Genomic DNA, 24,793 nt, shown 5'->3' on the forward strand with positions numbered 1-24,793 from the left:
AATCGGAGCTGTAGCCGCCGGCCTACGCCAGAGCCACAGCAACGCGGGATCCGAACCGCGTCTGCAATCTACACCACAGCTCACGGCAACGCGGGATTGTTAACCCACTGAGCAAGGGCAGGGATCGAACCCGCAACCTCATGGTTCCTAGTCGGATTCGTTAACCACTGCGCCAGGAGGGGAACTCCCACTATTATAATTATTAAGGGGCATGGGCCCACTTCTGTAAGGGCCAGCTGCGCCATGCTTTCAAGAACTTCTGGTTTTGGAACGTAGGTAACTCATTCAATGGGGTAACTACATAAACTTTTTCACGGAGGGCAGTAGGTCGTAATCAAGAGACGACCAAGGTCAGAATTTCTTATTGGAAAGATTTTAGGGGGCAGATGAGATGAACTGAAATGTAAAGAAGGAACGCATGGTCCCCGGGATTCACACAGGCGAACACACGCGCGCAGAGACCGCCTGCTCCTCAGACTGTGTCGGTTGCGCACGCAGCCCCTGGGCAGCCCCTCGACAGCCCAACTGCCGCCTAACCGCCGCCTCTGCCCCGCTGCGTGCGCAAGTTCCCAGAAAGAGGTGGGGCCAAGAGTGCGTGTCGCCGCGGGAGCGTGTGGGCGGGGCGTCCGGGGGCGGGGCCAGCGCGTGCGCAGAGGGCGCGGACTAGAAGGCGGGAAAAGACGGGATGGAGCGACAGGGAGTATGCGGCGTTTGTTTCCTTCGCGTGGGCGGCGGGCAGACTGGCAGGGAATGGCAGCGATCTTGGGCTTCCCCAACGAACCCGAGCTCAGCCGCTTGCTCCTGCCATCGGGGCTGCTCCTCGGTTGGCTGGGCCTCGATCTTCTGACTGACCGGCCGGGCCCTGACTAACATACTGACTGTGTGACTGACCCTCTGACACCACAGGCCAGAAGGACTGACCTCCATGCATGGCGTGTGGCAGAAGTAGGGGAGAGAGAGACTCAGACACCCACGCGCCGTCCTCATTTCTTTTATTTTTTTGTTTCCTACCTCTTCTCCCTCCTTGAAGGACTCGAGCTGACTCACACACCAGTTAGGAGCACAAGTCCCCCAGCACCCCATCCCGACCCCCTGCCCTCACTCTGGCCCCTCCAGGTCTCCCCGCCCCAGCCTTCCTGTGCTCCGGGCACAGGATCCCCCAACCCACACCCCCATCCTCATGGTGCCCGCCCCAGATCCACCCGTTTCTTCTACGTGTCTCCACAGTGGCACACAGAGGTGCCCCAGGTTGAAGGGGCGGGAGGAGGGAGATCTGACCACTTCCCTCCTTTCCTCCCTTCCTCCTTCAACCTCTCAAGTGCTGGCTGTGCTCACAGGTGGACACGCCCCACATAGAGTGCAAGGACCAGGAGCCACAGCTGTTGGGGGAGAGCAAGGAGCAGCTGCAGGGCGAGGAGAGCCATGAAGAGGAGGCTGGGCGAGGACCACCTAGGTGAGGAAGAACCCGGCCTTTCGGGTCCCAACAGACCCCTGAGTCCTCATTCACCCTTTTCTTCCACAAGACCCTACCAGTATCTGTCAACAAATGCGCATTTGTTGCACATAATTGTCCAGCATCTCTCATGGGCATGGGATGAGAGCACTGGAGACACAGCAGTGAGCTGACATTCTAGGAAGAAGTCTGTAACTTCAGGAAAATATAGTGGTCAGAGGATGCTAAGTGCTATGGGGAAAAAAATTGGGAGGGAGCAACTGGTGGCCAGTTTAGATCGAAGGGTCAGGGAAGGCTTCGTGGAGGGGGTGACAAGTGAACCATGAGGGTAGGGAGAACTATGCTCCAGGCAGAGAAGCAGCAGTTCCAAAGGCCCTGAGAGAAGACTGTGCTGGAAAAGCATGAGTAAGCGGGAGATGATAAGAGATACAGTCAGACAGATAATGGGACTTTGGATGATAATTACCCATGAAAAGATATGAAATACAGGAGTGACAGGAAGGGACTACAGTAGTATGAGGACTATTGTTAATAAAGTTTTATTGGAACGGTTGCTTCTCCAGAGGTGAATTGTTTCAACTGTGACTATATGGCCTCCAAAGCTGAAAAAGATTTCCTATCTGGCCCTTTATAGAGGTTTGGGGAGGTCTGGATTAAAGTATTAATAGGCACCCTCTGGCTGCCATGTAGAGACTAGATTATTGAGGGCAGGATTGGAAGCAAGGAGGCCAGTGGTGAAGCAATTGGAATAATTTAGGTGGTAGATGACTGACCTGACCCAGGTGGATCCATGGAGGTGATGAGAAGTGGTCAGATTCTGGACAGATTTAAAAAGACAGAACTAACAGAAATTGCTAGTGAATTCAATGTTGGAATAAAAGAAAGAGCAGTGTCAGGGATGATTTTAAAATGATGTTTTTGGGAGTTCCTGTTTTGGCTCAGTGGTAATGAGCCCAACTAGTATCCATGAGGACTGTTCAACCCCTGGCCTTGCTCAGTGGGTTAAGGATCTGACGTTTCCATGAGCTGTGTTGTAGGTAGCAGACATGGCTCAGATCTGGCATTGCTATGGCATAGGCCTGCACCTATAGCTCCAATTCTACCCCTAGCTTGGGAATTTCCATATGCCATGGGTGCAGCCCTAAAAAGACATTTAAAAAAAAAAAGAAAGAAAGATGGAGTTCCCATCATAGCTCAGTGGTTAATGAACCAATGAGGACATGGGTTCAATCTCTGGCCTCGATCAGTGGGTTAAGGATCTGGCGTTGCCATGAGCTGTGGTGTAGATCGAAGACGAGGCTCAGATCTGCCTTTGCTGTGGCTGTGGCCGAAGGCCGGCAGCTGTGGCTCCAATTTGACTCCTAGCCTGGGAATCTCCATATGCCACAGGTGTGGCCCTAAAAAAAATAACTAGTATCCAGTGTGGGTGAACCTCCCTGTTCTCAGTGAATGAGAGTTCCTGTTGCACTAGATTCTCACCTGCATTTGGGGTTCTCAGAGTTTTGCATTTTACCCTTTCTAACAGGTGTGTAGCAATATCATTGTCATGTTGATTTGCAAATTCCTGATGATGTATGAAGTTGAATGTCTTTTTTTTAGGGGAGCACCAGCCGCATATGGAGGTTATCTGGCTAGGGGTTGAGTCGGAGCTGTAGCTGATGACCTACACCACAGCCACAGCCACATGGGATCTGAGCTGTGCCTGCAACCTACACCACAGCCAGATCCTTAACTCCCTGAACATGGCCAGGGACTGAACCTGCATCCACATGGATACTAGTCAGGTTCATTAACTGCTGAGCATGATGGGAACTCCTGAATGTCTTTTCATATGCTTATTTGCCATCTGTATATCTTTTGGTGAGGTGTCTGTTCAGATCTTTTGCCAATTTTTAAGCTGGATTGTTTGTTTTCTAATTGCTGAGTTTTAAGCGTCCTTGTGTATCAGTTCTTTATATGTTTTGCAAAAATTTGCTTCCTGTGGCTTGTCTTTTCATTCTCTTAACAGTGTCTTGCAGACAGAGGTTTTAAATTGTAATGAAGTCAAACTAAACAGTTTTTTCTTTTGATATTGTGTCTAAAGTCACCACCAAACCTAAAGACATCTAGATTTCCTGCTATGATATCTTCTAGGAGTTTTTTTTTTGTTTTATTTTTTTTTTGTCTTTTTTTTGGCTTTGTTGTTGTTGTTGTTGTTGCTATTTCTTGGGCCGCTCCCGCGGCACATGGAGGTTCCCAGGCTAGGGGTTGAATCGGAGCTGTAGCCACCGGCCTACGCCAGAGCCACAGCAATGCGGGATCCAAGCCGTGTCTGCAACCTACACCACAGGTCACGGCAACGCCGGATCGTTAACCCACTGAGCAAGGGCAGGGACCGAACCCGCAACCTCATGGTTCCTAGTCGGATTCGTTAACCACTGCGCCACGACGGGAACTCCTTCTAGGAGTTTTATAAGCTTTGTGTTTTACATTTAGGGCTATGGTATCTATTTTGAATTTTTGTGAAAAGTGCAAGGTCTGTGTCTTCACTTTTTTTTTTTTTTTTGTATGTGGATGTCCAGTTGTTCCAGCATCGTTTGTTGAAAAGACTCTCCTTTCTCCACTGAATTTCCTTTGTTCTTTTGTCAAAGATGAGTTGACTATATATGTGTGGTTCTATTTCTGGGCTCTCTATTCTATTCCATTGATCTATCATCTGTTCTTTCATCAGTACCACACTATTTGGATCACTGCAGCTTTATACTAAGTCTTGAAATAAAGCAGTATCAGTCCTTCAGCTTTGTTCTTCTTCAATATTGCATTGGCTATCCTGGTCTATTGCCAACCTGACTTTCTAGAAGAGAGACCTTTTTTAAATAATGTGATTTCAGGAGTTCCCGTCGTGGCACAGTGGTTAACGAATCCGACTAGGAACCATGAGGTTGCGGGTTCGGTCCCTGCCCTTGCTCAGTGGGTTAACGATCCGGCGTTGCCGTGACCTGTGGTGTAGGTTGCAGACGCGGCTCGGATCCTGCGTTGCTGTGGCTCTGGCATAGGCTGGTGGCTACAGCTCCGATTCAACCCCTGGCCTGGGAACCTCCATATGCCGCGGGAGCGGCCCAAGAAATAGCAACAACAACAACAACAACAAAAGACAAAAAGACAAAAAAAAAAAAAAGTGATTTCAACTGGTGGCAAGTGCTGTGAAGAAACAAAACAGAGAAGGAGCAACTTGAGTGACAGGGAGTTTAGAGTAGTTGGAGATATCTAAGGAGGATCACATGAAAAGGAGCCAGCCAGGAGGCACCCAGGGAAACACTCCAGGCAGAGGGAGCTGCAAGTACAAAGCCCCTGAGGCAGGAGCAGGCTTGTTGTGCTCACAGAACAGGAAGGCCAGTGTGTCAGGCATTGTGATTGGCAGCAGGGATACCCTGGGTACACTGGACAGATACACTCACATCCTCCTGGTGCTTCCACCTGATGGGAAAGGCATATATTGAACAAGTACTGACACAGAAGAGATCGGGGTGCTGGAAGAACCTTTCCCCAGCAGGCAGGCAGCCCCAGATGAGGAACCAGAGACAGTGCCCTTGAGGAGGCAATGCTGAATCAGAAAGAGGGGGAGTCAGTGCTGAGTGAACGCAGGATGGCAGGAGTTGCTGAGAGAAGAGCTCATGCAGAGACCCTTGCATGGCCTTCAGGGAGCTCAAGGCAGGCCTGTGTGCCTGGGCAAGGGCAAGAAGAGGGCTTGGTATAAGCCAGGTCACAGGACATTTTATTAGCTATGGACTTGATCCTGAGGTTTTTGTTGTTGTTGTTGTTTTTGTAACAGCTTTATTGAGATATAGTTTGAATACCATACAATTCACCTACCTAAGATATACAATTCAATTGTTATTAGTAAATTCACAGAGCTGTGCAACCATCACCCCAATCAACTTTATAACATTTTCACTGCCCTGAAAAGAATCCTTCCACCCATTACCATCACCTCCCAGTCCTTGCATCCTTCCAAGTCCCTGGCAACCACAGCTCTACTTTCTGTCTCTACAGATTTGCCTCTGCTGGATATTTCATATAAATGAAGTCACAATTATGTGGTCCTTTGTGACTGGCTTCTTCTGCTGAGTGTAATGTTTTCAGGGTTCATAATGCTGCTATGAACATCCATGTACAAGTCTTCATTTTTCTTGGCTAGATACCTAGCAGGGGAGTGACTGAGTCAGAGAGGTAACATGCCTGGGTTCTGGTAATAAAAAGACACTAGCTGCTTTGTGGAGAATGGATGGCAGGGAGCAGGAGCGGACATGGAAGAGATAAGTGGGAGGCTTCTACAGGGGTTGCATCTAGAAGGGCAGATGGAGAGAAGAGGAGGGAGGTCATTTAGTGAGGCATGAGGAAGGGGATGAGCCAAGGATGTCTCCCAGCTGTGGTGTGCTTGAGTCGGCTCCTACCAGCAAGAGCCAGTTCTTACACATTTCTTCCCAACTTAGCATTTAGCTAGTCCACATTGGTAGCTTGAAATTGGCTGTAGTGGGAGTCTTTGCACCATGGAAATTGGCAAACACTACAGATCCAGGCTTCCCTCGCCACTCTCACCCCCACCCAGAGAGCCAGTTGGTAAATGCTTACCAGTACACCACTGCCTCCTGCTTTCTGGCTTGGGGGGTTTCCAGCAGATGGTGGTCTCACTGGCAGAGGGGAGAGCACAAGTTCCATTTGCCGTTGTTGAATTTGACGTGGTTGGAGATATGCACGTGAATATATCCAGGACAGATTTGGACTTTCTGACCCAGAAAGTGGGCCAGAGGCTGGAGATGGTGCTGTGGGAGTCACTGTCTCAGTGAAGATGTTCACCTGCAGATAAAATGAAGCTCAGGACATGGCCTCAAGGATTCCAGGCATAAAGCCAGCTTCCTCTTGCCTCCCAGATTCTTCAGTTGTAAAACAGGCCACGGGGTGGAGTGGTTTCCAGGTGTGTGCTGTCAAATGGAGACCAGCAAAAAGGAAACAACTGGAATGGTTTGTTTGATAACATCTTCCTGCAAATAGCATATTTAGACCAGGATCTAAGTGGTGAGGAGACACAGACAATTGCAAATCACTGAGAGACTTCAAGAAGTCTCCAAAGAGCTATGGGCCCAGAAACAGATGGATTAGAACCAGTTGTAGGGCCAGTTAATAGATCCAGCAGCAGACTCTCAGTGACATGATTAAAACGCGAACACATTTCAGGAGAGCGAAGCAGAGGCTGAAAGGAATGGGCTCTGTAGCTTTGATTCAGACCTTCCCCTTTCCTGGCTGTACTTCAGCAAAACATCATTTTGCCCAAGCACCAGAGATTCTGTTATGTTCTTCTTTGAATGTTTGATTAGCTTGCCTCCCCTCCTGGGACAGCCGCCGCCTGCGGTGGTCGTAAGTGGCTGGCGGATTGTTTACTTGTATATCTATCTGTTAGAGGCCACGGGGGAGGGCCCCACCAGCGGGCGGCTCTGGCTCACACGCCTGCCAATCACAGCTTTACCTGGAGCGAACAGATGGTCCCTTCACTTAGACCCATTTCCTCCGCCCTTCTCGGGCCCCCTGCCAGCCTGGGCCCTGCTTGGGAACAAGGTCCTAATCCTCAGAGCCGAAGTCAGGGACTCCTTAGAAGGACACATCATCATAGATGAGCTCAGGGATGCATTCACAGCCCCCACCCCAACCCCCACTGCCCCACCTCAGCATACACAGCCTGCTGTGTTGGGCTCACTTCCATTCCCTGGCCTCCATCCCAGGGTTGGGCAACAGAAGCAGGCCCAGGAACGAGGGAAGCCAGTAGAGAGGACATGGTGCATTTTGTTTATTAAAGTTAATTGGCGAATGCAAGCCCAGGGAAGCCTATGATTCATTAGCATCCTGATTAATATGCACCTGCTGAGTATTAAGAAAAATGAAATGGGAAGGAATAAATCCCCAAAGGAGAGGTTGGGAAAAATCAGACACTCTCTCCAGACATCTGATGCAGGCCTTTGTCCCACAATGAAATTTGAATGAGCTGAATTCAAGTGATTTTTCACCATTTGTACAGCTGCCACTAAGTCCTGTTCCAGCCTCATCCCTCGAGCCTGAGAAAGGAGCGACTTTGAACAGTTAGCAGCTCAAGCAGGTTGTGAGCAATTACACAAAAAGAAGCACCTGGTTCTATCATTGATTTTAATTTCAGAATCCTTACACTATTGGGACACCAAAGCAATTGCTGGCACTAAGTGGCTTAAGAGCAAGCTCCAGCAATAGTTCATTTAGGTATTCAGCAAACATTTGTGATGCCTTTGCAATGAGTGCAATGCAGTCCCTCCCTGAGTGTTCACAGTGTCCTGGGGAGGACCAACGTGTATTAATTGGCAGTTTTGTGATTAGTACTCGAAGGTGTAGTGGGGAAGCTCTGAATGCCTCATGAGGTTGACAGAAAGGGAAAAGTCATTTCAGGCAAAGGCTGATGGGTTTGGTGAAATTTGTAGAGGTTGCAAATTGCTGGGAATGGAAGATGAAAAGAGACGATGAAGGCCAGGGCCCTGGAAAGTTTTGTGTGCTGTGCTCAGGAATTTACTTGATCTTGTGGCTGGTGAGGGCTCTTATAGACTGTGGAGAAGGAGTGGGACATCAGATTGCAGTCTAAGGTCACTAGGGCACAGGTAATGATAGGTACGGGGCTGTGAGTGGTTGGGTGGGGAGATGATAGATTTGGGGAAAATTATGAAGGTGAATGGAATTTCTGTTGTGGCTCAGCAGGTGAAGGACCCGACATGTCTCTGTGAGGATGCGGGTTTGATCCCTGACCTCACTCATTGGGTAAAGATATGGCACTGATGAAAGCTGCAGGATGGGTTGCAATTGTGGCTAAGATCCGGTATTGCCATGGCTGTGGCATAGGCTGGCAGGTGCAGGTACTATTCTACCCCTAGCCCAGGAACTTCCATATGCTGCAGATTCGGCCATAAAAAGAAAAAAAAAGTGGAAATGAAGGATTTTGTGACAGGATATGGAGGGACAGAGAGAAGCCAGGCTCCTGATTGACTGCTGAGTTTCTGGCTTGGGAGCCAGATGGCTTTTGGTGTCATTCACTGAAATGGGGATGGAGGACAACACTGAGTTGGGAGGAAAATGATGATGTGCAAATTTAAAGGAGTTCGAGATGCCTTTAAGTGGTGTGGAGAGGGCCCAGAGGTAGTCAGGTCAGGTCCATTGTTGAGGGCTCAGGAGAGAGCTGTGGGCTGGGGATAATAATTTTGGGAGACATGGCATTGTGGATGGTAATGAGTTGCATCACTTTCTCAGGATCACCAGCCAGTCTGTGGCAGAGCTGAGTGCCACGAGGTAAAGATGGTGGGGACACACCCCAAAGGATGGTCATGAGGATGCATGAGGAGGCATGTAGCTTAGCATGATGCATGGCAGATAAAACAGAAATGGCCAAAAAAGAAGCTTACCTTAAACATTTTATCTTTTTTTTAAATTATTTTTTATTTTATTTTATTTTATTTTATTTTTTTGCTTTTTAGGGCCACACCTGCCATATATGGAGTTTCCCAGGCTAGGAGTCCAATCAGAGTTATTGCTGCTGGCCTACACCACTGCCAGAGCAAGTTGGGATCTGAGCTGCGTCTGTGATCTATACCACAGCTCACGGCAATGCCTGATTCTTGACCCACTGAGAGAGGCCAGGGATTGAACCCGCAATCTCATGGTTCCTAGCTGGATTCATTTCTGCTGCACCATGATGGGAACTCCTAAACATTTTTTTTTTTTAATCTTTTTGCTATTTCTTGGGCTGCTCCCACGGCATATGGAGGTTCCCAGGCTAGGGGTCTAATCGGAGCTGCAGCCACCAGCCTGCGCCAGAGCCACAGCAACGCGGGATCCGAGCCGCATCTGCAACCTACACCACAGCTCACGGCAACGCCGGATTGTTAACCCACTGAGCAAGGGCAGGGATCGAACCCTCAACCTCATGGTTCCTAGTTGGGTTCGTTAACCACTGCCCCACGACGGGAACTCCCTAAACATTTTATCTTACTTTAAAACACCACTGGGTCTGCTGATCAGATTGCAGCTTTTTTGTATGTGCATAAACCTCATTTATTAACCCCCACATACACATGAAATGCGTTACCCACAATTTCCACTTTTGTGTTTTTAAAGCAGACAGAAAACTTAACAGGGCTTGACAAAGTAATCTGTATGCAGAATCCTTCTAGATTTTTAGACTCTTTGCCCCATTATATAGTTGTCTCCCCATACTTGATTTAATATTTATATTAGGCTTACTTTTATTCATTCCATTTAACTTTGCTAGACAGCTGTCACTTTTTTGCCCTTTCACTAGCGGACACATTTAGCTGAATTGTGTAATTATAGTCATGTGTACCATATGGGACAAATAAAACTCTTTTGGGGGGCATTGTAAAAATTTTTGGTCTTTTTGTCCTTTTAAGGACGCACGATGGAATATGGAGGTTCCCAGGCTAGAGGTCCAATCGCAGCTGTAGCCACCTGCCTACACTACAGCCATAGCATGGCAGGATATGAGCCACGCCTGTGACCTACACCACAGCTCAACTCACGGCAATGCCAGATCCTTAACCCTCTGAGTAAGGCCAGAGATCAAACCTGCCTCCTCATGGATGCTAGTCGCGTTTATTACTACTGAACCATGATGGGAACTCCTTTTTTTTTTTTTTTTTTCCTGACCACACCTGCAGCATGTGGAAGTTTCCAGGCCAGGGATCAGATTCAAGACACAGCAGCCACCCGAGCTGTTGCAGTGGCAACACCAGGTCCTTAGCCCTCTGCTCCACAAGAGAACTCCTTAACATAACTACCTCTTGACAGGCACCTCACCTGGTGGGAGCAGAAACAGACCTGTAGGTTCACTGGCCCCAGATGGTCCACATGCTACGTTACTTAGTAGATTTGAAAAGGGATACAACAGGTGGTGACAGGATATTTTGAATATTATTGATGCTCATTTCAAAGCAAGAATTGGTATAGTAAAACAACTGGAGTATTTTATTGGAGTCAGGTATATATCTTTGGGTAGATTTTGGGTCTGTTTTCAGTTATGTGATGGGGATGCTGTTCCTGGGTCTGTTTTTATTTTTTTAATTTTTTATTTATTTATTTTTTTCATCTTTTTTTGCTATTTCTTGGGCTGCTCCTGTGGCATATGGAGGTTCCCAGGCTAGGGGTCTAATCGGAGCTGCAGCCACCGGCCTACGCCAGAGCCACAGCAACGCTGCATCTGAGCTGCATCTGCAACCTACACCACAGCTCACGGCAACGCCAAATCGTTAACCCACTGAGCAAGGGCAGGGACCGAACCTGAAACCTCATGGTTCCTAGTCAGATTCGCTAACCACTGCGCCACGACGGGAACTCCAGGTCTGTTTTTAGTTATGTGATGGGGATGCTGTCCCTGCCTCTCAGTGTGTGTGTGTGTGTAAGTGTAATAAACAAATATCACCCACGGGAGTGTGTGTGTGTGTGTAAGTGTAATAAACAAATATCACCCACGGGAGACACAAAACAGGTTCACCTCCCACCATAGAGCTAATTCAGATCAACCACTTTCAGGGGAGTTTGGTGCTGATCTGTTTCCTATACTTTCAGAAGTCAGGTTTCTAGCCCCTCTATCGCTACCTCCAGTGCCAACCGCCAGCTGGTGATGCTGGAAGGGAAGTCAGGACTCTACTTTTCCTCTCTGGACTCGAGCATTGACCTCTTGAAGAAGAGAGCCCAGGAGTTGATTGAAAACATCAACGAGAGCAGACAGAAGGACCATGCACTCATGACCAACTTCAGAGACAGCCTCAAGATCAAGGTGACAGATTCCCCCCAACACACTGCAGAGCCCCAGTGAAGTGGGAGGTTCCTTATGTAAAAGGTGAAAGGGAAGGGAATGAACCTCGGTTATATTCCCTGCATGGTGCTAGGTAATTTGCATACAGTACCTTATTTCACCTTTATAATAATCCTGATCTGGATTAGGGAAAAATAAGTCTAGAAATAATTTTCCCGAGTGAGAAAATCAACATGAGGAGCCAAGGTCCATCTGCACCCACAGCCCAGCCCCTTACTTCATGCCAGGGCTAATGGCTGTGGCAGCAGGGGTCATAATGCAGGCATTGTGTTATATTATAATACCCATTTGCCCTCCAGAGGTTGAATGATTTGTGATAGGAGCATAGAGGCCCCTGGATATGGCTGGGGCTTGTATCTCACAAAGTCTGATGTTATGTTCACGTCTGATATTAATGGTTGTCCCTGATGCCTCCTCAGGGTGTGTAATGGGTCTTGTGTGCTGGACAGCTTGATTCCACATGTCACCTCTCAATGACAGGCTAATTTTTTCCCCTCTCTCCCCCACCTCCCCATCCCTATCTTCCTGGTACATAGGAAATCTGGAGAGCAGAGAAAAATATAACATAGAAAAAAATATAAACACATTCCTATGATACCACCACCCAGGGGCCACTTTGTTACATGTTTTCTTCTAGTCTCTGTTCTATGTACTTTCCTCCTAACCTGGTTGAGTTTATATTGTATACATAATTTTGCACCATGCTTTTTATTTTATTGTTCTTTTTAGGGCCATCCCTGCGGGATATGGAAATTCCCAGGCTAGGGGTCATCAGCTGCAGCTGCTGGCCTGCACCACAGCCACACCAGATCTGGGCTGTGTCTGTGACCTACACCGCAGCTCATAGCTACGCTGGATCCTTAACCCACTAAGCGGAGCCAGGGATTGAACCGTATCCTCATGGATAGTAGTCAGGTTCATTACCCCTGAGCCACAATGAGAACTTTGCACCATGCTTTTTATTATTTTATTTTATTTGTCTTTTTAGGGCCCCACTCATGGCATATGGAAGTTCCCAGGCTAGGGGTTCAGTTGGAGCTGCAGCTGCCAGCCTACACCACAGCTCACAGCAACACTGGATCCTTAACCCAGTGAGCGAGGCCAGGGATTGAACCTGCGTCCTCATGGATGCTAGTCAGATTCATTCCTGCTGAGCCACAATGGGAACTCCCTGCACCATGCTTTTTAAAAAGAAAATTTAACATATAGGAAGTTTCTCACCTTGTCACTAGAGTTGCTTTTACCACTTTTATAAGATAAACTGCGGAAATCTTTTTTTATATATATAATGATTTTTTTTTCATTATAGCTGGTTTATAGTGTTCTGTCAATTTTCTATTGTACAGCATGGTGACCCAGTTACACATACATGCATAGATTCTTTTTTCTCACATTATCATGCCCCATCACAAGTGACTAGACATATTTCCCAGTGCTACACAGAAGGATCTCATTGAAGAATCAACTGCAGAAATCTTAAAGAGCCAGCTAGAACAAATGTCTTGTGATGAGTCTTGTTTAATTTTCCAAGAACACATCTTATTTTTTCAAAGGTTTCAGACCTGACAGAGAAGCTAGAGGAGAAGATGTATCAAATTTATAATTACCACAACAAGATCATTCAGGAAAAGCTTCAAGAGTTCACTCAGAAAATGGCGAAGATCAGTCATCTGGAAACAGAGCTCAAGCAAGTGTGCCACACTGTGGAGACTGTGTACAAAGACCTGTGCATCCAGCCTGAGGTAAGACTAAACTCACGTACATGGGCGCCACTGGAGGAAGGAGAGTTGTAGCAGCTAAGATGAAAGTAAATGTCAACAGAAAGCAAGGATTGCCAGGCCCTAAATCCCACAGAACCCACAATCACTGTAAAACCCTTGGTGGAGTTCCCTGGTGGCCTAGTGGTTAAGGATCTGGTGTTGTCATTGCTGTGGCTCGGGTCACTGCTATGGCATGAGTTCATTCCCTGGCCCAGGAACTTATGCATGCTTTAGGCATAACCAAAAAAACAAACAACAAAAACAAAAACAGGGGGTTCCCTTGTGGCTCAGCAGGTTAAGAATCCAACTAGTATCCATGAGGAGGCAGGTTTAATCCCTGGCCTCGATCAGCGGGTTAAAGGATCCAGCATTGCTTCAAGCTGCAGTGTAGGTGGCAGATGCTCAGATACCATGTTGCTGTAGCTGTGGCGTAGGCTGGCAGCTACAGCTCTGATTCGACCCCTAGCCAGGTAACCTCCATATGCCATGGGTGCGGCACTGAAAAAAAAAAAAAGGAAAACCTCCCCCACAAACACACAGGAGTTCCTACTGTGACCCAGTGGATTAAGAATCTGACTGCAGCAGCTCGGGGTCGCTGAAGAGGTGCAAGTTTGATCCCCAGCCTGACGCAGTGAGCTAAAGGATCTGGTATTGGCATCAGCGACTGTGGCATAGATCACAGCTGTGGTTCAGATTCAATCCCTGGCGCAGGAACTTCAATATGCTGTGGGTGCAGCTATAAACAAACGGACTCTTGGTGGTCTTACCATCCCACTTGCAGCCTCCTGCTCCTCTGTAATGTGGTATATCTGAGCTGAGCTAAGAAGTCAGATTGTTGTTTCTTACACTGTGTGTCAGCTCTGGTGATAAAAGGGAAAAGTCCCCTCTGCCCTCAGCAGTGCCTACCAGGCTTATTTATTACAGCGGAGCCCAAGACTCAGACATGGACCAGATCACGCTGGGGCTGGGGGAAATCCCCTCCAGGTCCGGGGGCGGGGGGGGGGGGGGGGGAGGGGGGGGGGCTTCACAGCCCCCACGTGGGCCTTTCTCCTGTGACTAAAATAACTTCTCACATGGTTACAAGTAAATGTAGCCCAACACTGTGGAGCTGGACATGTAGGCGCTTTATTATTCTCTTTTCCCCTTGCTCTGCATAAGGCACTTACCCCAGATGGGAGGGTCAGAGGGTGCAGAGTGAACTCTTGGTGTGTGTGTGAAGGGGGGTAGTTTGCTTAGTCAAACACCAGGTGGGTTTCACAAGTTGCTTCCTGTCATTATCCTTCCCTCTCCCTGTTCCCCTGTCAAAAGAAGCTTCTGTTCTGAGGTAATGGAGTCTGTTCCCATCCACAGTTAAAAGTGGATTGAGAAACTCAGTACAGGGAGTCTCATCTTCTTTTTAAGGAGCACATTTGAATGACTTCAAGAGGGAAATTTTGATATTTAAAATCAGCGTCTCTCACTTCCTACCAGAAGAATTGGCCCCATCTGCCACCTCCCTGATTAAGCTCAGAGCACAGCGTCTCCCTGGGTGTGGGCTTGGTAGCATCCGGGCTCCTGGGTGAAGTGTGTTCACTTGTCAGTCGTGAATGCCTGGATCCCTGTGATTGCCCTTCCGAGGATCAGAGCATGGATGTCATGAGTGCCTGGGCAACATAAATGCAGAGTTGGTTTGCAGTCTTAACAGCTCAAAACTTCCCTTTAAAGTTAATCTTCATGTCCCCTACAGGCTGCTAATTTGGAAGAAGAACAGACCCACAATGATGGTGAATGCTGACAGCTATCAGGAGAGCTCCTTTTAGTGAGAGCCCCAAGGGAAGGCTCAGATGTCACCGTTTGGGCCACAGTGAGAAAATTGTTTTTCAGAGTTCTATAATGCATCTTAGCAAAAACAAACCAACCCAAAAACCCAAAGCTCCTTGTGCCAGGCCCCAAACTGCTGGGGGTCCAGCCGCCACCACGGGCCCAGGTTTTGTGCTCCCACAGATTCACCCCATCCCAACCCCACACAGTTGATTAAACGTTTGATTTTTAACCCAGCCATGCTTCCTTCCTGCTGAGGTGGAGAATGCTGATGAGCTCTGTGGAAACATATCAGGCCCTTTCTTACCCACAGGAGGAATGGGAAAGCAAACATCAGACAATTAACTGCTTGTCCCAGCTGATTCCCACCCCACCCCCACCGCACCATCTCAGAGCCACCACCCCACACTTCACACCCCACCCCTCCTGTCTAGGTAACACTTTACCTCCCTCAAGCTTCTCATTTGCTCTTCTTCAGCTTTCAGGGGTGGAAGGCACAGACTGTGGCCTCCCTTTTATGGAGCAAAATAATAGTTTTCTTCTGAAAAGTGTAAATCTGACCCTGTCCCTCCCCTGCATAAAACCCTCTAAAGGTTCCCTCTGTCCTTGGGGCGCTTGTCCTTGGGGTCACTGTCATGCCTATAGAATCCCCCGCCCCTTCCCTCTTGGCTGTTTCTGGAATGTCCCATCCAGAATAGCACGTGGACACTATTACACTGTCTCTGCCCAGGGAGCTTCTAAACATCCCTCGAGTTTTAACCATGGTCCCACTTTCTCCCTAGGAGATGGAGCGCCTGTTACAGCTCCCTCTATTTCTGTGTGGCTCACACTGGAACTGTACATATTTTTTTCTTTTTTAAGGCTGCACCTGTGGTATATGGAAGTTCCCAGGAGGCTAGGGCTTGAATTGGAGCTGTAGCTGAGCTCTGTGCCACAGCCACAGCAACTCGGATCTCGGGGGCATCTGCGACCTATGCTGCAGCTTAACAGCTACACTGGATCCGTAACCCACTAAGCAAAGCCAGGGATCAAACCTGCATTCTCATGGATACTAGTCAGGTTCACTTCTGCTGAGCCACGATGGGAACTCCCATCTTTTTTTAATTATCTTTTTCAATGTCCGTCTTCCCGTGCAGCAAGGGGTCTGCCCCATGTGAGTCACAACCAGTTGCAGGTGTAAACACCACAGACCACAAACCCTGTCTCTTTTTTTCCCATATGAAATGGAGTGGAGATCCTGTGTGTAGCTGCACTCTCACTCCCTTTCATCCACCAGCTGGCTGGGCAGTGTGCCCCACTCTGGGATTCCTGAGGACCCGTAAGCAGGCTTGGGAACATCCCTCTTCCCAAGCAGTGGAGGAAAGAACTGGGAGCATTTTACTTCCATGGCCCCAGTGTGAGCTGCTCCAGATGAGGGACAGAGTGGGACTTGCCCCAGGTCATGCTGCCAATTGGTGACAGCTGAGAGAAGGACTCGGGCCTGCTGTCCCCACCCCATCTTGCTCCCCTCTTCCCCAGTGAGGTCTCTGCAAAGCCCCTCCCAGAGACCTGGGCCCCACCTTCATAGGTGTTCACAGCCTCCAGGTTCATGGCATGCCGGATCACGTGATACTCATCAGAAATCCCATTCCCACCCAGCATGTCTCGAGCCTGGCGGGCAATGTCCAAGGCCTTCCCACAGTTATTCCTCTTCAGCAGGGAGACCATTTCCGGGGTGACCCTGGGAAGAGCAGAGACGCGTAATAAGCATTGGATTAGGAAGAACTGGCCCGGGTCTGGTCCTCCAGGAATTCTTACACCCTCCCACTGGGGAGGAAGGTTATAGTCACAGCTGCAGACGCTTGAGTTCCCAGTGAGGGAAAGGCAGGATGTCCCCAGCCCATCAAGGCCAGAAGGGAGAGAGGAAGGGATGGGTCCCCAGGGGCCACTAGGTAGGAAGGATCTCTCTCCAGGGTCAGGTGCCACCATGCCCAGAAGGGCCACCAGGTCCTCCTTCCACAGTTGTCTCCCCTTCCTCCCCAAACACACAGCCCCTACTTGTCTTGATCCTTCAAGCGGCCGAGCTGCAGGCAGGCATGAAGGCCCAGAGTGATCTCGGTGAGCATGTCTGCCAGCTTCCTCTGAATAAGTTGGTTCTTGGCCAGTGGGACACCAAACTGGATCCTAGGTGGGCAAGGTCAAGGAAAGTACAAGGGAGGCCCACTCCCCAGTCTCATCCCAGGGCCCCAGGAAGCCTTCCCATGCTGCCTCAGCCCCCACTCAGCTCACTCTGGCCCTGCTGTTAACTCAGCCCTCACAGCTCAGAAAGACTTCCTTGGCTGTTTCACAGAGCAGGGAACTTAGGTCTGGTGGGCTGGGGCCCAGTGGTGGGGGTAGGGGTAAGAGAGAACCCGAGCCCCCGACACCCCTAGGAGTTCTCATAGCAGCCCCCACACACCTGTCCAGAGTGTACTGCCGGGCTGTGTGCAAACAGAACTCAGCGGCTCCAAGCACACCCCAGGAGATGCCATAGCGGGCATTGTTGAGGCAGCCGAAGGGACCCTGTAGGGTTGAGAGGTGGGGAATTCAGCCCCAAGAGGAGCTGAGAGGCCCTGAGAACAACTACTTCTTAAGTTAGGGGCCCCCCGACACCCAGGCATGCAGTCAGTGTAAAGAGGGGGATTTAGGGCAACTGTTTAAGTCACACATGGCCCTGGCACCAAAGCTCATGCACATAAGGTCTTGCTCACTGCCTGCTCACTCTTGGTTTGCATATAGCTCTACTCAGCCCAGGATCTGGATTTGATGCTCACATCTAGGGGCTGGTGTAAGGAGATAGGAAGATGTGCATGCATCAAATGATTAAGCTGGTTCCGGACTATATGCATTCCAGGCAGAGCCAGCATGAGTGAGATGGTCACCAAATGTGGCAGTTTCTGTGTATCAGCAAGCCAGGTGGAGCCTTTCCAAATCACTACTGTGTGAGCTCCATGTGTGTCTGTTTCCCAGCTGGGTCCCCAGCATGGGGCCTGCCCAAGAAAAGAGAACCAGCAGGTGATCTGATACCAGTCCCCAGGGTGGCTGCTGCTTACCGCCAGACTAGACGCCTTGGGCAGCACATTCTCCTCTGGCACCTCTACATCGTCCATGATAATCATACCCGTGGCTGAGGCCCGCAGAGAGAACTTGCCCTCGATTTTGGGGGCTGAGAGGCCCCGCATCCCTTTCTCCAGCAGGAAGCCCCGAATGCAATTATCTTCACACCGAGCCCACACTACAAACAGGTCAGCCACAGGCGAGTTGGTGATCCTGGAGGCAGGACAGGCAGTGAGAGGTTTGGTCATCACCCACTGCCCCTGCCCACTTGCTGAGGTACCCAGGCCCCTCACCAGGTCTTGGCCCCATTGAGGGTGTAGCTCCTGTTGGATGGGTTGTGGCGGGCTCTGGTTTCCATGCTGCCAGGGTCACTCCCGTGGTTGGGCTCTGTGAGCCCGAAGCAGCCCAGGAGCTCCCCCTTGGCTGCAAGCATGAGACAGGGTCACAAGGCTGCCTGTCCTCCATTCATTCCCTCTACTGGAAATTGTCAGTCTCTCCACTGAGCAAGGCCAAGGCAGATTGGACCCTGCCCTCACAGCATTCCCAGGTGGTGAATGGTCAGACCATCAGTCACAATGCCATGATGGGGGTAGGTCCCACAGGAGTCAGGAAGGGGTTGGCTAAATTGCCTTGAAGGGCAGCAAAAAGAGTGAAGCAGGAAGAGGTGTGGAGAAAAGCCATCCTGGCAGAGGGACCAGGATGTGCAAAGGCCCAGTGATACAACTGAGAATTCCAAGCACTGAGTCTGGCTGAGAAGGAGCAGTCAAGAGAGTGGCCAGAGATGAGACAGACAGGTCAGGAGAGGCCTGCTCATGCTGGGTCTCATGCACCCAGTCAAAAAGTTAAAACTTTAAACTTTGGGCTGGATATGGGGCACACAGAAAGCAAATCGTGGGGATATGATGGCGGTGAGAGGAAGAGTCTAGAGCAACCTAAGAGAATCAGATGAGAGTGAGGCCCAGAGTTTGGCAGGGGATTCAGATGGCCATTGGTGATATATCCTTGGGGTGAGACCAGAAGGCAGGCTTGGGTAATAGCCCCACCCCTGAGCTTCAGACCATCCACTAGGTTCCATAGGCAGCTGCTTACCCAGCCGGGGCAGGTATTTCTGCTGCTGCTCTTCGCTGCCGTAGGCATAGATAGGGTGCATGACCAGGGAGGACTGGACACTCATTGCTGACCTGTAGCCGCTGTCCACCCGCTCTAACTCTCGGGCCAGGAGTCCATAGGCCACAGATGACACTCCAGCACAGCCATACCCTGGTGGGGGTGGGGGGGAAAATAGGGCAATGGGTAACAAAGCCCTACCCAGCTAAGACCAGTGAGTCCTGGGGCCCGAGAGACAGAGCTACATAGAGGTACCCAAAGGGAGGGCCCTAGCTGGCTTCATTTCATCCCCATAGTCATTTTCAGACAGAGGGATAGCAGCATCTCTTTACAGACTGGGAAGCCAGGCTCAAGGAAAGGAAGGAACTTTCCAGGGCACATGAAGGGCTGCAGAGTGTGGAGAGAAATCTGTCCATACCTTTGATGGTGGGGCCCAGCACACCAAGCTCCCCCATCTCTGAGATGATCTCCCGGTGAAAAACTGCAAAGGGACAAGATGCCCAACTTCAGGCCCAGGCTGGGCCCACTGAATCCCACCGCCCCAGGGCCAAAGGTCCCCAAAGGCCCAGCTAGAGCAGGCAGAGCTTGTGTCTATGGTGGAGGGTGGGATTCCTGTGGCAGGGGGATCTCCAGGGTGCTCACCCGCCTGCCCGCTCACCTTCGTTGCGATTGGCCAGCACGATGCGGGGCATGAGGTGCTCCTGGCAGTAGGTGCGGAAGGTGTCCCGGATGAGGATCTCATCTGCTGTGAGCTGCTCTTCCAGCACTAGTGGGTCCCTCCAGTCAAACTCAGGCCGTGAGGCTGGGGCAGGGTTAGAGGGGGTGGGACTCTAAGCCCAGCCCACCCGACCACCACACCCTCCCCTCCCTCAGAATCATCAGCTCCACTCCTCCACCCCATCTCGCTACCAACAAATGTGGACAGCAAACAGGACTGAAAAAGTGGCCGTTCTCAGGGAAACTCACTGCCTCAGCGCCTCTGGCCCTGGCCACGGCCCTGCCTCCCCGCCCAGCAAGTCCACGGATTCTGGAACAGAGCCCATCCGGGACAGACAGACAGTTAGTTGGACAAGGGCTGCAGAAGCACAGCGCGACAAGGGGTCCTTACACTTGGCCGATCTGCCCTGGGTCTTTCCGCCTTTCCCTGCAAACACAGGACAGGAAAATCACCCCAGGAAAGCCCCCGAGAATCAAGTTTCTCCCTCTCCATCCCATCCCCCGTCCAGCACTGACCGGTTTGCGCCGCTGCCGAGCCCCATGAGCGAAGGACTCGAAGGCAAGGTCCGCGGCTCAGTAGCCGTGCGTAGACGCTTCTCAGGAACATGGGGGTAGCGAGCGGCCTACTGAAGGAGTGGAGGCGTCTGAGAGGCTCCCACCTGCTGCCCCGGCCCTTTGCACCCCTTGCCCCCTCGCCAACTCTGCGCTGAGGCCTCCCGGCTCACGACAAGCCACAATGCAACGCAGCAAGGCTTTAGACCTAAGGCCGGGGTAGGCTGGGCAGAGGCCGAATGGGGCTTGCCATTGGTTCGTCCTAGGACTCTACTCTTTCACAGCTCTGCCTTTTAAAAGGGCAATGGCAGCCTTGCAGTGGAAGCGGGTGCGCCCTAGCGGAGGCACCTTGGTCTTCTTTAAGGAGCGGAACTGAGAAAGGGCGGAAGGCGAGTAAGCCAATCGGATTGGCCCGCTGTATTTCTGCACTGATTGGCCCTAGGAGGGGGCTTGGTCCATTCTTGGTTGGTCAGTTATAGAGGCGTGTGCAGAGGGATTCTGAAATTAAACGTGGAAAACAAAGCACAAGAAAAATGAGTCCTGGAACCCTGGAGACTAGACCTCGCGGTTTCCTAGTGTTGTGTGTGGGAAGAGGAGTTGGACTCCGGTGGGCAATCTCAGCCCAAGCTGTCTGCCAGTCTGTCCCAAGCACGTGCAGCCACAAGTGGTTGTATGTGACTTCTTGTGATTCTCGGTGCTATGCGACTCTGTGCGGTTGATTGAGCCTGAGTGACTGTGTACTTGTACGTGAGTGGGACTGAATGTGCCTGATATGCTGTGGGGCTGTTGACTATGGGTGGTTGTGTGCCTTTGTAACTGTGGCTACATATGTGTGACTGAATGTGTTTTCTTGTCTAAGTGGAAACTTGTGCAATGTTATTCTATGTGATGGTATGTCTGTGTGGTACTGAGTGCGTAACTGTGTTTAGATGGTCTTCTCTCTAGGTGTGCCTGTTTTCTTTGTGAGAATACGACTTGATTTTTGCAATATTTTTGTGTGTATGTTGGTGCCATTGTGTATACTTATATGTATCAGTGTGATTTGGTCTATGTGCAATTATGTGATTGTGAGCTTGAGTGTGACATGAGTATATGCCTGAATGAGTTAACTATGCCCACCTAGACTGCTTTTATGAGCATTTCTGTGATGTGCTTTTGAATCTGGATGCATCATGCTTGACTATATGTGAAAGTCACACATCTACCACGACCTGTCCATTTCCCAGTTGGGAAAATCAGACCCAGAAGGCAGAATGGTCTTGCTCAAGGTCACAGTGGGTCAGGTGCAGGGCAGAGACCAGGACTGGGATCTAGGCCTCCTGCTTTCAGGATAGGCCCCTCCCTGACCACCCAGGAACACTTCTTCCCATCTGGGTAGTTGTGTGTGTTATAAAGTACTCTGCCTATTATGGGAGTAACCATGAGATTGTGTCTGAATGTGATCACTAACTTGAAAATTCCTGGGGCATGGGTGTATCTAGACTCTCCCACTTTCTGGGCCCTTCTTGCCATTAATATCCAAATAAAATGGTTTTAACCCTTCTCCTCACTCAAAAGGGACTCCATCACCACCCTGAAATGTCTGGGATTTTCTTTTTAGGACTGCACCCATGTCATATGGAGGTTCCCAGGCTAGGGTTTGAATCAGAGCTGTAGCTGCTGTCCTACAACACAGCCACAGTCACAGCAATGCAGGATATGAGCTGCATCTGTAACCTACACCACAGCTCACGGCAACGCCAGATCCTTAACACACTGAGCGAAGCCAGGGATGGAACCTGTGTCCTCATGGATACTAGTCAGATTCGTTTCCACTGAGTCACGCCAGAAACTCCTGAAATGTCTGGGATTCTGCTTAGCTCTTATTCTTCTGTACACCTCCCTCTACCTGAAGTCAATATCCTCCCTCCATTCATCCCTTCCTTTCCTCAAGTCTCCCTGCCCTGGAGCTGTTGTGGGTGTTGGCATACTCTGATGCACAGAGAGTGTAGAGGGTGATGACGGCGTAGACACCAAGGAACTGAAATTGAGGTTCAGGCCTTAACACCCAGGGAAGTTCCTCATCTATACTGGCTACACACTCCCAGAGACCTTACCTCCTGACCAGATGCCCTGCCCCTCTCTCTAGACCCTCATCCTCTTTCTTCACCCTTCAGAGCCAACACACCTGAGAGCTTGTCCCAAATCAAGGAGCTATCTCCCCAAGAGGAACTCTGCTTTCCTGTCCAGGAAACCACTCTAATTTCTTTTCTTTCTTTTCTTTTCTTTCTTTCTTTTTTTTTTTTTTTTTTTTTTTTTTTTTTTGTCTTTTTAGGGCCACACCCGCAGCATATGGAGGTTCCCAGACTAGGCATCTAATGGAAGCTACAGCTGCCAGCCTACACCAGAGCCACAGCAATGCCAGATCCAAGCTGAGTCTGTGACCCATACCACAGCTCACAGCAATGCCAGATCCAAACCGAGTCTGTGACCCATACTACAGCTCACAGCTACGCCAGATCCTTAACCCACTGAGCAAGGCCAGCGATCGAACCCACAACCTCGCAGTTCCTAGTCAGATTCGTTTCTGCTGTGCCACGATGGGAACTCCTACAGTCAGATTCTTAACCCACTGAGCTGCAGCAGGAACTCCCAAAATGAACCATTTAAAGTGTACAATTCAAGAGCTCTGTGGCTCAATGTGTTAGGTATTCGGCCTTGTCCCTCCAGTGGCTTGGGTCGCTACTGTGGTGCAGTTTTGATCCCTGGCCTGGGAACTTCCACATGCTTTGGGTATGGGCAAAAAACAATAATAATAATAAAGTGTACAATTCAGTGGGTTTTGGTATATTTAGAATGTTGCACAACCATCACCTCTATCTAGTTCCAGAACAATTCCATCACTCCCAAAAGGAGACCTTGTACTCACTGAACAATCATTCTCCATTTCCTCCTCCTAGCAGCCCTCGGTAACCATTAATCCTTCTGTCTCTATGGATTTGCCTATTCTGGATATTTCATATAAATGGAATCATAATATGTGATTTATTTATTTATTTATTTTTGTCTTTTGTCATTCCAGGCCCACACCCACAGCACATGGAGGTTCCCAAGCCCGGGGTCGAATTGGAGCCATAGCCGCCGACCTACACCACAGCTCACGGCAATGCCAGATCTTCAACCCACCAAGCAAGGCCAGGGATCTAACCCACAACCTCATGGTTCCTAGTCGGACCCGCCTCCACTGCGCTACGATGGGAACTCCATTTTTTTTTTTTTTTACTTTTTTTTTCTTTTCTTTTTGGCCATGGCTATGACATGGGGAAGTTCCTGTGCCAGAGATTGAACCCACACCACAGCAGCAACCCAAGCCACTGCAGTGACAATGCCAGATCCTTAACTAGCTGAGCCACCAGGGAAATCCCCCCCCTTATTTTTGCTGTTCCAGGGCATCTGGAGTTCCCAGGTCAGGGATCAGATCTAAGCCTCTGTCTGAACCCAAGCAACAGCTACCAAAATGCCAAAACTTAAGGAACGCACTGTACTAGCCTGAGGATCCAACCCACATCCCAGCGCTCCCAAGACTCTGCCAATTCCTTTGCATTGCAGTGGGAACCCCATCCCCTTTTTTAAATAGCTATCTTAGAGGGTTTGTTGAGCTAGCTTTTGCATTACTTTTTTGCTCCTCCCCTTGTTACACATGATAATTTATCTTGTTGTGTGATGCATTTTTCATGCACCACCTCTGGTTGTGTCTGTAGTGTGATATGCCTACACAGTGTCTGTGTGAAGTTGAGTGCTTTTCACTATCAGGGTGCTTGATTCCATGTTAGTGTGGTTGTCTGTGTTTGGGTGTGCTCCCTGTGGCTGGGCATTAGTAGCTGTGCAATTGTGTAACTAAGCAGTTTTATGTAGGCATCCCCGCTGTGGCCCAGTAGGATGGCGGGGTTGCTGGGGCACTGGGACTCAGGTTCCATCCCTGGCCTGGCACTGTGGGCATAGATTGCAACTGCAGCTTGGATCTGATCCTTGGCCCAGGAACTCCATATGCCCTGGAGCAGCCAAAAAAGAAAAAATTAATTATATACTGTATCAGAGACAGGTACTGTGACTATGTAAGATTGAAGCGTGTGATTGTGTCTCTGCCAGATGTGTAACAATGTGCATGACTACATCATTGTGTGTTTATGAATGGCTGTCTGGACGAATTTCACACTTTTGTGTCTGAGACTCCATCTGTGTTCGATGGGATTGTGTGACTGCACCTTCTATAGTTCTGTGACAATACTTCCAGGAATCTTCCCTCTATTTAGTTGTGATTAAATCGTGTCCATGTGATTGTGCTTTGGGTAACTGTGTGTGATTGTTAGCACCTGATTATGAATTCTATGTCCGAGGGATTGTGTGACTGTAACATTGTGTGACCAATGTAGTGTATGGTTGTTTTGTGCCTGGGAAATGTATGTCTATGCA

At 49.6% G+C, this 24,793-nt stretch overlaps 2 protein-coding genes and 1 long non-coding RNA gene across 23 annotated transcripts; 1 reads left to right on the forward strand and 2 right to left on the reverse strand.

The window, feature by feature from the left end:
• Window positions 1–666: 666 nt before the first annotated feature.
• Window positions 667–15,126, forward strand: SYCE2 (synaptonemal complex central element protein 2). Of its 11 annotated transcripts, none has more exons than XM_085012775.1 (5): window positions 667–700; window positions 1,320–1,453; window positions 11,081–11,291; window positions 12,884–13,072; window positions 14,817–15,126. In XM_085012775.1, exons 1-5 carry the CDS (start codon window positions 686–688, stop codon window positions 14,862–14,864), a joined length of 597 nt encoding a protein of 198 aa, XP_084868901.1. In that variant the 5' UTR covers window positions 667–685; the 3' UTR covers window positions 14,865–15,126. The 11 variants fall into 11 exon arrangements, with proteins under 11 accessions (XP_084868901.1, XP_084868903.1, XP_020939376.1 ...); XM_085012777.1 differs by having other exon boundaries at window positions 11,084–11,291; XM_021083717.2 differs by having other exon boundaries at window positions 1,338–1,453.
• On the reverse strand, window positions 5,235–8,046 carry LOC146405472 (uncharacterized). Its single transcript, XR_014837555.1, has 2 exons — window positions 6,065–8,046; window positions 5,235–5,778 (listed from the first exon to the last, which is right to left on the reverse strand). It is a non-coding gene; the product is annotated as an uncharacterized LOC146405472 (long non-coding RNA).
• GCDH (glutaryl-CoA dehydrogenase) lies at window positions 12,833–20,534 on the reverse strand. 11 transcript variants are annotated; one of them, NM_001444513.1, is given in 11 exon segments: window positions 14,192–14,733; window positions 16,450–16,610; window positions 16,928–17,053; window positions 17,328–17,431; window positions 17,962–18,178; window positions 18,259–18,388; window positions 19,055–19,225; window positions 19,491–19,553; window positions 19,731–19,874; window positions 20,181–20,216; window positions 20,306–20,523. In NM_001444513.1, coding segments are annotated over 11 exon segments (1,317 nt in total). In that variant the 5' UTR covers window positions 20,397–20,523; the 3' UTR covers window positions 14,192–14,659.
• Window positions 20,535–24,793: the final 4,259 nt, after the last annotated feature.

This window comes from Sus scrofa, chromosome 2, assembly GCF_054392235.1.
Source record: "Sus scrofa isolate SSC_HxYL_T2T_F1_AM1 chromosome 2, Sscrofa_HxYL_maternal_Yorkshire_Landrace_v2.0, whole genome shotgun sequence".
NCBI lineage: Eukaryota > Metazoa > Chordata > Mammalia > Artiodactyla > Suidae > Sus > Sus scrofa.